Below are 13,206 nucleotides of genomic sequence, written 5' to 3'. Positions count from 1 at the left end.
TCTCAGTTAGATGTTCAGAAAACATGTATGGTTTAAAGAGTACACTCTTCACCTGGTAATTTATAATAATTGGCAATGCTTCTGAATAATAAGTTTCTACATATTCTGTGCCACTTTCTATTTGCTCTTGACTAAGTTTATGCCACTAAAGCGATGATCAAGCAAATTTGCCAAAAAATGAGCTGTGATCAAAGCCATTTCCATACACTCCTTGACTTTATTTGTATCACTTACCGAAAATTCGCCATTTGCATGTCCAGTGAATGCTTCCAGAAGTTCTAGCCACATCTCTGTAGCCTCTCCTTTTGTGCAAGAATTTCTTTGGATTTCGTCCAAAGCAACTGCAATATACTTTAACTTTTTTAAATAGTCTTGGGCACTTGTCTATAAATTTGTATCATTTACAAGCTTTATTATTATCTTTATCAATACTTTAAGTGCTTACTATTGTATGAGCAAACGTCAAATAATATTGGCCAGTTTTTCAAGTAACTTCCTAAGCTGTCCGATAAAGTATTCCAACGAACATTCTGAGGCAATTTAAGAGCAGAACCACCAGCTTCTCTTTATTCCTGGCACATTTGCAGCATTGTCTGTGGCTATACTAGTTACCTTACAATTATATTCTTTACATTTCTTAATTTAATTTTTAAGTAGCTCTAATAAATACTCGGAAGTGTGGCTTTTCCCACTGGACTCTATCAGATGCACCCGTTCACTTTCTATATCTATGACGCATACGTGTATTATAGGTTCATTATAAACGTTGCTCCAGCCGTCAAGCGCTAAACAAACCTTCTTGTTGCATAAATTTAAAATGCTTATCAAGCAAGTCAGTTGAAACAGAATTCCTATTTGGGGGCTTATATTCAGGACGTAATGCATTTATTATTTTTTTTTTAATTCAGGATGTTCAACTGCAGGAAATGATGTGTTTGTAAAACACCGGGCTATTTAGAGATCCAACTTATTCTTTTCTAATTGGCTGGTTCGAATAACAAAGCTTGAAATGCTGTTGTTAGAGATAGACGGTTTTGGGGTGACAACATGGTCAATGGTGCTATCAGTATCAGTTTGTCACAAAGATTGTTGATACTGACATTGCTGACACTGACATAGGCTCTGAAAAAAAAAAGATTTATTCAGTAATTCTAATTTTGGTCAATCAAATCTTAATTAAGGGCGTAGGGGTAAAATTTCGCGCCAATGTGTTTTAAATTCATTCAATTTTTTAGAATCTTGAGAAATTCTCATTGGTGAAATCTTTGGTGAGAAAGAGTATTCCCTCCACTTATCTTTTTATCAGATGAAAAGATATGGAAGCAAATTTCATTAAAAACGCTTTTTTAAGAGTTCATATTTTGATTTTAGGATATTTGCAACTAGTAGAAAATAAGTTAAAAAGTCTCAGTGTGTCAGTACGACTTAAAAAACCTGATCCACATTTCGAATCGGTCAAGGATTATGGATCAACTTTAGCTAGTAACCTTAACAATCTTCTCAAAGCTCGTTCTAGAGTTGCGGAAAAACAATACAATGTCCATAAACTTCATGCAAACTACGGAAGAGTATTTAGCGAATGGAGCGCTATAGAAAAGGAAATGGGGGATGCTCTGCAGAAATCAGGACATTATTTGGATTCGTTAGCCTCTAGGTATGTCAAATTTGCTTGATTTTTAATTATTACTATGCATAGTTTGCTTTTTAGAAATCTATTTTTTTACCTGTCTGAATATGATGTTGGGCTAGGGCTGAAGTAATATCGGAATATTTTACAGGTATAAAATGTTCGTAAATACGGTTGTGGCTTCGTCGGTTTGTTTGTCCGCTGTATGTTCGTGGGCAACTGGAACAAGGTGTCTCGTAGATACCATGGTGTTACCACGGGGATTTGGTCTTTTACGGATCTGACGAGTTTGGACAACTTGGAGTGAGTAGGGAAGATGGTTTTGATGTTTATAGCGTTAAGAGTTCTACTGATCTTGTCAATGACACCTTTGATAAAAGGTAGACAGATTTTATAGCTGTTTTGTAAGAGTGTTTGCCTTATTGAATTGATTTCGAATGGTCTGTGATTGTCGTCGCTAAGTCTTATGGAACGGGAAACAAAAATATTGATATCTGAATTGAGTTCGGTGAGGTGATGATGTGACTGAGCATTGAGATAACGGTTTGTATTTATAGATTTCCGGTACACAGAATAGGAAAAACTGTGAGGTGTGCGTCTTTACCATGGAGCCAAATGACAAAGGTGTCATCAACTTACCGTAACCAGCAGGGAGTTTTTTGATTTGATGAGAACAGGCCTGTTATTTCGAGATGTTTCATGTAGATATCAGCTATTGCGGCAGAGAGTGGGGATTCTATTGAGCACCTTTGATTTGACGATAGAAATGATTTTGGAATGAAAAGTATATATTAGACACGCAGTGTTTTATAAGAGATGTGTCTTGGGGGATTTGATGTCTACAGTCTAAGATGGAAATGGTTTCATCAATAGGAATGTTCTGGGTGGGGCAGTTGTATGCACTGCCGATAGGTCTTAGGGGGACATTGGGTTTATGGAGTTTTTTTTTTCATAAGTCAAATGTTCTCCTAAGACTCATCGCTAGTGCAGTGCATACAACTCATAAATTGGCAAAACATCTCGCCTTATCCTTACAACCATTAGCCGAAAACGCCTCGCCTTTAACTTAGTAATTTGCATTTACCTGACCGCCGAAATTTATCCGAACATTTTATTTTTGCATTTTGCATTTCAGTTTTGAAATCAGGTTATTTTTATCGATCTAAAAATGTCCTAAAATACAGGGTGTTACATTTAAAAAAACAGCCGATGACGTCATCACTGTAATGTGTATCACCTTGTATAATGAAATTTTATTGTAAAATGTAGAACATTAAATTTAAAAATCGACATGTTTTAGATTTTTTTTTTAAAAGGCTATTTGTTATATATACAAATAAAGAAAAATAAAAGATTAACGTCTGAAGAATTAAGATTTATAATTGAAGGATGTAAAACCAATTCATATCTGTTTTCGTATTTTAGTATAGATTCAAACCTCGAAGACGAAGAACTGTTAGCGGACCAATTAAAAGAGTACCTATTTTTCGCATATGCCCTCCAAAATGTATGCAAGAATCACGAATTATTACAGCTTCAACTAGAGAACGCCGAAGATTCCGTAGCAAATAAAAATGTCGAACGTGTTAGAGTTCAACAGGGCAAAATCGGTTTGATGTCAAAATTGTTTGGAGCCGTTGATACCGAAGAAGTTAGAGAATATAAAGTAACTTTGTTAGACCAGCAGATACAAGAGGGGGTTGCAACCATGAATAATGCCAAAGATTGTTTGAGGTAAGGAGCAATCAATATACTTTTGTATCATAATATTTAAAATTTATCTAAAAGGATTAAAAATATCTTAAAACGTTTTGGGTCCCGTTTGACCATCATCACTGAAACATCTTGAAACTGGCTACCAATCTAGGTCTAAAAACCTTTAAATTACATGAATATCATTATATATATTATATTATAAAATTGTGATGACACAAGGTCGATGTTATGGGATGTCACTTTAAGGGAACATACATTTTCCCTGGTCGAAAGAAGGACAACTTCGTCCAACGGTTACAATCAGCCAACTCACTCTATCTTCCTCTCGGTCTTCGGCCTTATATCTTTCCTTCGTTATCAATTGTTTGGTAGTCCCTGTTTTCTGGCTCTTTGGCCAAAGTAATTTAGGTATGGTTTTTTTTTATGTATGCATGAATTTATAGTTAAATATTTTTCAAAATTTTTAACTAAATACTTGATCACTAAAAATGTATTTGGACATAGGTAAAGACGTTATAGGGCAATATTTTTAATTTAAGTAGTAAACTAATTTGCCAAGTTGTATGATTTTCAGAAAAGTTGCCTTCAAAAATATGTACAACTATCCTCAAACAATCGAAACCCACATTTTTCTCTAATTTTATTTTTTTTTGGCAAAAAGAAAGCAGAGAGTGGTTGCTGAATGAAACGGCTTACAGTCATATTATTGGTTTTTTCCAGTTGTTTTGCAGTTACTAAATAAGGTTTTCCCGGTTTATCCTCTTTTAAGGCACCGATTATAAAATGTATCATGTATTGACTAGAAGCATATGTACTTTTATCAAAAGTTAGGTAAAAGTTGTTATCACTCAAGAATTTTTAATTTTCTCAATTACTACATTATACAATGTAGCATTGCCTCGTTAGGAATATTGAAGTTGCAATATTTTTGCAAATATTGCGTAAAATGTTTATTTTGCAATTTTTTTAACAGAATGTTTGCTGCTAACAGAGATTTACACAGGTCTTGATTAAATTAACATTTTTATTTTTTGATTTATCTTGATCTTGAAAATTTTAAAGAGATGTATGAATCGACTGCTGAACAGGTTCTAATGCAATCTTTTCAGCTTCAACTTATGAGTCGCAGTTTTTAAATCTTGGTCGACTTGAAACTTCTTCTCACAGAAAATCTGTAGAAGAAAAAAATGTTCAAGCACCAAAAATAAATCAATTTTCATACAAGGAGAAGATATAAATCATAAAGAACAAAAGCGGAATTGTCTACAATTTGATGAATTTTTCTATTTTGATGCTTCTCTTTATGTGCGTCTTTATATAAGTAAAAGCGAAAGTGACCGATAACAATACTATTTCCTTAAAAGTTTCTTTTGTGGGACACGATGCTTTTGTTTGTCAGTTCCTCATTTAAGAAATAAAATGTGATAATTAAGTTTACTTACGATTTTGGAACAGGCCTTGCAAAATATTTTGTCTCCTCTTAGCTTCAACTCAGGAAAACACTTTCTCCAAGTACTTTTTTGAATGGTAGACATATTTAAATTTAATATATCCCAAACATACCAAACACACTTAAATACAACGTTTACTTTAAACAATTTTTTGTCGGAAACTGACAAAATAATTACGCTCTTAAAAGCAGGTAAGTACCTACGACTTGCTATGCTAATAAAATAATATTTTTCTTGGAAAACCCATAGTTATTCAATTCAGACAGAATGCGAAAGTCCAGATGAGTAATAGATAATGAGGTCGTTCATATACAAGTTATAAAATTCCAACTAAGAGAAGAAACTTTTAAACTTTTAGCTTAAAATTTTCAATGTTGTTTAAAATGAGCAAAAATATGCAATATATGCATCTACTGATCTATTATCTATAATACTATCTATTCCGCTCTCTACTGATGATGGTCTGATAAGACCGAAAACGTTTTGAACAATTGTATTCCGTTTGGATTTTGAAATTTTAATGTTTTCTATTAAAACAAATATACACCAATTACATTAGAATTTTTTACTTCACTGTAAATTTTTTTTAGAAATACATTTGAGGAGGTAAAATGCAAACAAGCTTAAGTCACAAATAAGTAACTTTTCAGGGAGGGCGAAAAACTTACAACTTTGCTCTGAAAAAGGATAATGAGTTCTAATCAATGTTATGCAATAGAATTGGTTTCAATCATGAGATTAAAACACTTATTTCAGTTAAGGGGCCTAAAAATACTTTAAAAAATTGATTTTGTGTTGGCAATAAGACCTTTTGCACGAACTCAGTAGAAATAAGTCGTTTTGCATGTAAAATGTTGTAGACATAAGATGATTTGCATGTAAATGAAGTAAAAAAGAAATAAAGGAAAAATTGTTTTCTGAATGAACTTCTATTTTTGTAGAATAATAATATAAGCCTTACTTAAGTGACAAACATTGTCATAATAGGTAGTTAATGCAACAAACAGTTTTTTTAATATAGAAGTCACAGCGCTCATCGTCGAGACAGTCTTTTGCTCAGCTTTTGCACCAACCAAGTCGTGGGTCAGAAAAACATTTTTTTCAATTGTTTGTGAATATTTTTGTCTTTTCTTTGGTTAACACAGAGGAAGTGGGAGTTCTTCCAGTCCTAGTTATCTAAGATTTTTTTCCTTATCTTTATCAAATATATAAAAGACTCTTTTCTTCATAGTTCTAATTTTTCAAACCTTCTGAGGTGTTTAGTTTCTTCTTGAATCCGGTAGCATATTTCAATTCTCTTCAGTTCACTACTTGATTGGATGTCCTTATAGTATTCACTTAGCTTCTTAATATCAAGAAGTGACCAATCTTCTTCTAGAGCTCTTACCTTGTCTATACCACTGTAGATGTCATGGTATTCCCGTTACATTACAATTATGGGTTTTTTTTCGCAACTTTTTTTTTGCCATTCCAAAAACACGGTCGGTGGGTAAGAAACTAGGTCCGCGTACAGCGAAATACAATAAAATTCTTTGGATTGATGTTTTGTGTGATCCAAAAAATGAATCAGTATTCTCAGGACAATATTATTTTTATTTTAAGAAACACAACAATCGCTAAGTAACCTTAGTACAGAACACCCTAAAAATCAGCTTGTTTCAAATAGTTAAAGAGAGCGGATAATATTTCCACACTGCTTTTTCCTGTCCGCATCTCTGTGTAAGTGTAGCACATGTGGTTTTGAGTTTTTAGATCAGTAATACAAAAGTTATAAAACCAAATTTGTTATATTTGTTCTTGTTATTAAAATAATTGGACTTTTCTTGTCTGAATTGTCTCAATTGGTGGCTGAATTGGTTGCAGATCAAAGCAAAGGCTAACAGAATGAGAAACATCCATTTTCATGTATTCATAAAACGCTTTTGCTCTTCTTGAAATAATCCACTTTCCACCATTAGCTGCGCCTTTTAAGTATCAGAGTCAGTGTAGTTTCTACAATACCAATAACGGTGCGAAAAAGCTTTATATATATATATATATATATATATATATATATATATATATATATATATATATAGAAGTTTTAACACCAGACACAGTTGGAAAAAAGTATTGTATTGAGTACTTCCGCTCAGGTCCAAGTTTTTTCTTTTTGTTTTTGTTAACCGACCTACGCCTATGTCTTTTGATTTGTGTTGTATGAATCAGACTGGCAATTCTATTGTCTTGTCTTTTCGTCTCTGGAATTTTATAAAACTCTTCTTTGGAAGCGTTGACGTAAATAGCCCTTTTTTTAGCAAGTGAAATGTTTATTGTTGTGTAATTAAACGGTAACAAAAACTAGGGCTCTTTTAGGAGCTACATACCTGGTTATTTGTTCACTTTTCCTTTTTCTTCCTGTAACTCTTTTCTTTCTAGTCCTTTTATTTCTTTCACCAACACTTACACTTCCATCTGCCCCATCCATTATCATTTAAATAATAAAGTAATTATTGTTTTTTTTTTTAAATACTTTGGCAATAAACCCTCACATATCCTCAAATTTGTAAAACTCACTGGGTCAGCTGAGTTGCAGTTGCAGAGCTCCTATTGGTTGGAGCTCAACTTTGATTTTTTTGTGACTTAAGGCTGTTTGCATGTTATCTCCTCATTTCTAGTTTTTGTGTATCAATGCCCACGTTTCCATTGACTAACAAATTCATTGCTAATTGTGAAAGGCGGTCATGGAAGTAAACAAAATAATATATACAAAATAATATAACACAAATTTTCGCTTATGTCTCAAATAACCTTAATGTTTGGACAAAATATAAAAAAAAATAAATAATACTGGTCGTATGAATCTTTCTTGATCTAATTTACAATTTTATAGTTGTTTCTATATTTTTTCTTTAAAATATGATTTTTTTTATAATAATATTTTATTTAAATACTTATATTTTTTTTAGTGATTTTAACCAAAAATCTCTAAGTGATATTGAATTATTCCAGAACCAAAAAGTAATGGATCTAAAAGATACTCTCAGCAATTATGCATTTCTTCAACTAAAAGTATCTAGGAAGGTAAGCAAAGTAGTAATGATTTTCAAGTAAACTATTGAATATGATTGTGATTTTCAGCATTAATAATTTGTAATGCCGATTCCTGAACTGAATTTTGATTCTTGTGTACCTAAAACTTCATAAAATTAAGTAAATTGTTTTGAGGATTTCGATCAGTTATTTTTCAGACAGGACAAAAAAAGGCGTCTTATTAAGTAGAGAAACGCATAAAAAGTGGTGCGTTTTGTTAGTTAGGCTAGATATCAAACTACGAGGCGTAAATTAAAGTAAATTTTAGCATTTCTTATAGTAAACAATATTCGCAAATTGAAAATAGATAGTTGAGCAGCAACAAATTTTCATAATAATTGCACAGAGTTTGCGTCGATTGTGGGTGGGAACATTTCGAAGACCGCGGGAATAAGCGGCATCCTTTGATGTATCGCTAGGTGAGACAGGTGAACAAGTGGACCCTCTCAACGAAAACTGTCGTAACTCAAAATTGCTAATTCCGAGATAATTGCGTTTAAAAATAATTGTGAAAAGTGACGTTCTGTAATTTTTTAATTATCACTAATACGGTTTTCATTTTTTCACTTAATAATTATTTGTGTAATAAGGAATATTGCAAACGAATACAAATTTCATAAAGATATTCGATTTTGAATGAGTTACTACAGTCTTCGTCGACAACAATTTCATTTATAAAAACATACTACAATAATAAAACAAATAAAATTAACAAATATTTTATTTTTAGTAATGTGGTTATAACGACATTATGAAACTTATAGGTATCTCGCTATGAAACTAATTATAATAATAATTAACGACTAGTTGCTCAGTACAATATACCGCTATTGTTCAGATTCGGAACCAGTTTCTTGATCTGTGGAGCACTCTGGTAGAATGTCTTCACTAGCAGGCCGCAAGGAGTTATAAAACTCATGGCACATTGCTGGTATCAAATTGGCTTTACATAAACTTAATAGACCATTTAATTTTTTGCTGTCAATTTTTAAAAGACCTTGGTATAAACGTGGTAGTTTATATTCTTGGGGTTTACGTAATTTTGATGTTTCGATGTCGAGTTCTTTGTAATTTTCTGCAAAACTGTAGGTAAAATAACCTTTATAAGGATTCTTCAGTTCGAAGTAAATTTCCCTAATTTTGCTTATCTTTACCACCTCCGCAGTCTTAGTTCTCTTCCAGTTCTGTTTCTGAACCATTGGTTTAAAACTAAAAAGTTCTTCTTGAGATATTTCTTTCACTCTATACTGTGGCGAAGTAACTTTTGTCATCTTTATGAGTGTAATCCACTGGTCAGGGGTATAAATATTCGAATGTCGTTTCTTTGAAACTTATATCACAGCGTGCATACTGCCATTTTCGTTCTGGGTATGACACATCTCAAGGAAACGCTGTGTTATTTCCAGATCCAAGTCACCCATGCATGAGCAAACATCGAAAAAATAAAGTAGAAAAAATATAACACGACTTTTCTAATGCCATCTTGTTTTGTACCTTTTAAAAAAATGCCATAAACAGCTTGCCATTTCATTCGGCCCTTTTTTGATATTTGTTCATGCCATACGTAGCAATATCCTTGATTATTGTCCAAGTCGTAAATAGTAAAATTATAAGTTCCAAGCTTACTCTTATAATAAAAGTTAATTACCTCTGACTTGGGCGTTATTAATACCTTCTGCAAATCGAAGCATATTGTTAAAAACGATTTATCACTTTTTCACAATTCCTTATTGACATCTTTCAGATTTCTAACAGATTCTTTACTTAAAACATGGCTAGTGTAATTTTCTTCTATTGATTGAGTTCTTCTAAGCTCTTCTAAGTAAATGCGTTTTGAGTTCTTCCTTGTATAATGAGAAGGTACAAATGGAAATAATTTTATGTGTTCTACAATGTTATCTTTTACACTATCTGGGATCGTGTGCGGTCTAGTATTATGTTTTCCTCTCTTATCTGCTTCTATGGTACCAGCTTCACTAAATTTTTTTAATGCAATGCTAACAAAAGTTTCATAAATCGCAAGCGTATTCAAGAACATTGTCTTGCAAATTTGTTTCTCGACATTACCAATAATAAATTTCTATTTGCGCGAAAAGTTTCTCCTAGAATAGTTAACCGTGATTTGCGTTTTACCTTGTTGTGTCACGCACCTTGCAAGAAAATTACACTGCCTGGTATGATCTCCAAGTTTCCAAAATTCGTCAAAAATTACTGAATCGTCTTCTTTCAAAATTTAATATGTTATTACATTTATATCTGAACCTATTCTTACAAGAAACCTTCATCTTCTTTGCAGGTATAAACCTGTCTTTGCGGTTCTTATATTCCAGACCGCTATTAAGTTTTCTTTTGACTTTTTTGTCAATCCATTCTTTCTCATTTCTAACTCGTTTCTTTCTATCTTAACCTTTTTTGTCATTTGTCGATTTCTTTTTGATGATAGTCTGTCCAATGACACATTACTTCTCTTGGTTATCAGATAGATTCAAACTTTCAAACTGTTTATGGTAATGACTCAAAATTGAAAAAAATGAGTTACGACAGTTTTCGTTGGGAGAGCCGAAGTGGGACATGTGGGCAAGTATGACAGATGGCATTTGTCAATTAGAATAGAAGAGAAATATGCTTTATTGTCACTGAAATGTGTACAATTTTATGGACAAAGCTTACAAAAAGAACACCATGGGCACTGGAACACCAAAAAGGAAGACCATATCGAAGATGAGACTCGAAGAGAAAAATATGTTATTTTAGAAGATGCTAAATTGATTTCCTTCGAAACAGATCTTATTGCATAGCAGGTTGAGGCTTGTTTCTTTCTTAACAAATCGATATAAAGGGACCACTTGAGGTTGCTGTCTATAAAAATGCCAAGAAATTGTACAGAATCAACGATCCTGATATGGCTGTTATTAAGAAGGAAGGGTTGAAGAGCTCCTTTCTAGGATAATGCCATTGTTTTATCCACGTTAAAATGGAGTAAATTAGAGTAGGAGCAGGTTTTTATTTTAAGTAGATCAGAAGTTATAGTTGCATGAATAGTTGCAATATTAGAGTTACTCCAGGTGATACTGGTATGATCAACAAAAAGAAAAAATTTTCCATCGATTTTTAAGTTAGTGATGTCATTTATAAAGATCAGAAAAAGTAGAGGACCCAATACTGAACCTTGTGATACTCCACATACAATGCCTTTAGGCACTGCTTTTAGGGACAATGGGACTAAGGATAATTGGCTAGCACAAGCAACAGTGTAATTAATATTCAAGTCACCGCATAGAATTTTTCTGTTTTGATTGGGCAATCGTCCAACAAATTTAGCAAGTTCTTAAAAAATAGTTCCGTGGAAGAATCAGGTGATCTATAAATGCAAATAGTATATAGATTCGTGTTATAAACCAATGAAAACTCAAAAAAGGCTTCATTTAACAGAAACCCATATTTTGGTATAGAAGAGAAATCATTATTAGTAGAAAGAATTAGGGTGTCACCAAGCTGAACTTGGGCGATCATACCTAGCAATTGTGGTTTATTTTTGTACAAAAAAGGGCTCGTGGACTTCAAGCCAGTGCTCGGTAACTGCAACTATCGAGAGAAATCCTAATGCCTCTAGAAACAAAAATAATTCATCTGTTTTATATCTTATAGAACGAATATTACTCAGAGCCATGCTAAAGTTGTCATCCCTAAAATTATGTGACTTTCCCTTGATTTTTGGAGGTGAATAATTCTTTCCGAAATGAGAAAGGACCTAAAAGCAGCAAGATCAGCTTCCACCTCAGTTGGACCAATTGCATAGGGATCGTTAAATTCTAGAAGGATTTTTCTTAGATCTTCAGTCTTAGTGGGACGTCCTTCGGAAGCCAAAAATAGTTTAACGCTTGTATTAGCGAATCTCTTCACATCACCACAAATATTTTGACTTTTTATTTTATTCTCTACCATATATGACAATTTGTTTTTTGTTTAGTTTTGAAGTAAATAGTTATTATGAAATATGTAAATATTAAATAATTAATTATTTTTTAGGGTCTTCAAACCTGGACGCAGATACGCGACTGTCTACAAAGTATTCAGTAACAGATATTTCAACGTACTTAAAAAATCACATTTTATATTTTTTAAAGCTTATATTTAACAAATTAAAACTTAATGTATATACGTAACTTTTTGTTATTTATTTTGATGTTTATTCTTGTTAATTTTTCTCTTTGCTTATTTAATGTAAACTTTCACTAAAACTTTGAATGTTCATATTAAAAGAGCTGTGTAAAATAATAATTATTGTTTTAATTAATTATACAATCCCGAATTTCCGCAATTATAGTACATATTTTCTTTAACCTCTTACTGCATACTGTATCAAATTGGTAACAAGTTATATCCACTTTATTTTCAAACATATATAGTAGTTTTAAGCAGCGACCACAACTTGTCCTATATTTGGCACGTTCGCTTCTCATTTTTCAAGAAATATTGCCCTTAGCTTAAAGTAAGTTAAGTTACATATTTTCCACATAAGAAAATGTTCTTAAACTCTAATTTTATCATTTAAATCCCCAAAATAACACGCAACTATTTTGATTATGCATTTATTTCTCATCAAAAGAAGAAATAAAACTACTTTAAAAGCATTGATAATGTGTTCATAACATTATGTCTTTGTAGTTTACTTTAGTCCTATAATATATTATTTAAATCCTATATGGTATTATAGCCTAACTCCTCCTGAGTTATCCCAAGCTATGTACTTAAACAAAAATAATAAATCCACGGCTGTAACACCCAACCCAGAATATATAATATTATATTACAAAAATTTCTTCTTCCTCTTTATAAGCAATTCTGCTTGTTCATTGGTGGATTAATACCTCTATGGAAGGTTGTAACTCCGTCTTTTGCGCGGTCGTCCGATACTTCTTCTGCCGATTGGTGGCTTATCTCTTGCTATTTTGACGACACGGGTCTCTTCCATTCTGCTTATGTAGTTATTCCATTCTTTTTTTTCTATTTTGCGTCCATTCATTTATACACTGTACGTTACATTTTCTTCTAATGTCTTCACTACTCTTTCGATCTCTCAGTGTATTTCCTGTAATTCTTCTCAGTACTCTCATCTCTACCGTTTCCAGTAGCCTTTGCGTTGTGGCTGTGTCGGGTCTTGTTTCTGAGGCATATGTCATTATTGGTCTTACACTGGCTTTAGAAATTCTGAACTTTATCTCAGTATTAATGTGTCTGTTTTGCCATATAGTGTTATTAAAGCATCCTGCCAGTCTATTTGCTTTTTGTACTTGATCTCTCACTTCTTTGTCCAGGTCTCCATAGGTAGACAGTGTA

The 13,206-nt window shown here is 32.5% G+C and overlaps 1 protein-coding gene across 3 annotated transcripts in view; it reads left to right on the top strand.

The window, feature by feature from the left end:
• LOC140441289 (sorting nexin-4-like) overlaps nt 1-12,032 on the top strand; it is a 71,962-nt gene extending 59,930 nt beyond the window's left edge. For all 3 annotated transcript variants that reach the window (XM_072531912.1, XM_072531910.1, XM_072531911.1), the window contains exons 3-6: nt 1,372-1,654; nt 3,053-3,361; nt 7,743-7,857; nt 11,896-12,032. In XM_072531912.1, the coding sequence (XP_072388013.1) occupies nt 1,372-1,654; nt 3,053-3,361; nt 7,743-7,857; nt 11,896-11,946 (758 nt within the window). In that variant the 3' untranslated portion in view covers nt 11,947-12,032. The remainder of the gene's footprint in view (nt 1-1,371; nt 1,655-3,052; nt 3,362-7,742; nt 7,858-11,895) is intronic.
• The last annotated feature ends 1,174 nt before the right edge of the window (nt 12,033-13,206 follow it).

The sequence above is a fragment of the Diabrotica undecimpunctata genome, chromosome 5 (genome assembly GCF_040954645.1).
Source record: "Diabrotica undecimpunctata isolate CICGRU chromosome 5, icDiaUnde3, whole genome shotgun sequence".
NCBI classification, from domain to species: domain Eukaryota; kingdom Metazoa; phylum Arthropoda; class Insecta; order Coleoptera; family Chrysomelidae; genus Diabrotica; species Diabrotica undecimpunctata.
This window is presented reverse-complemented; position numbering and strand designations above follow the sequence as displayed.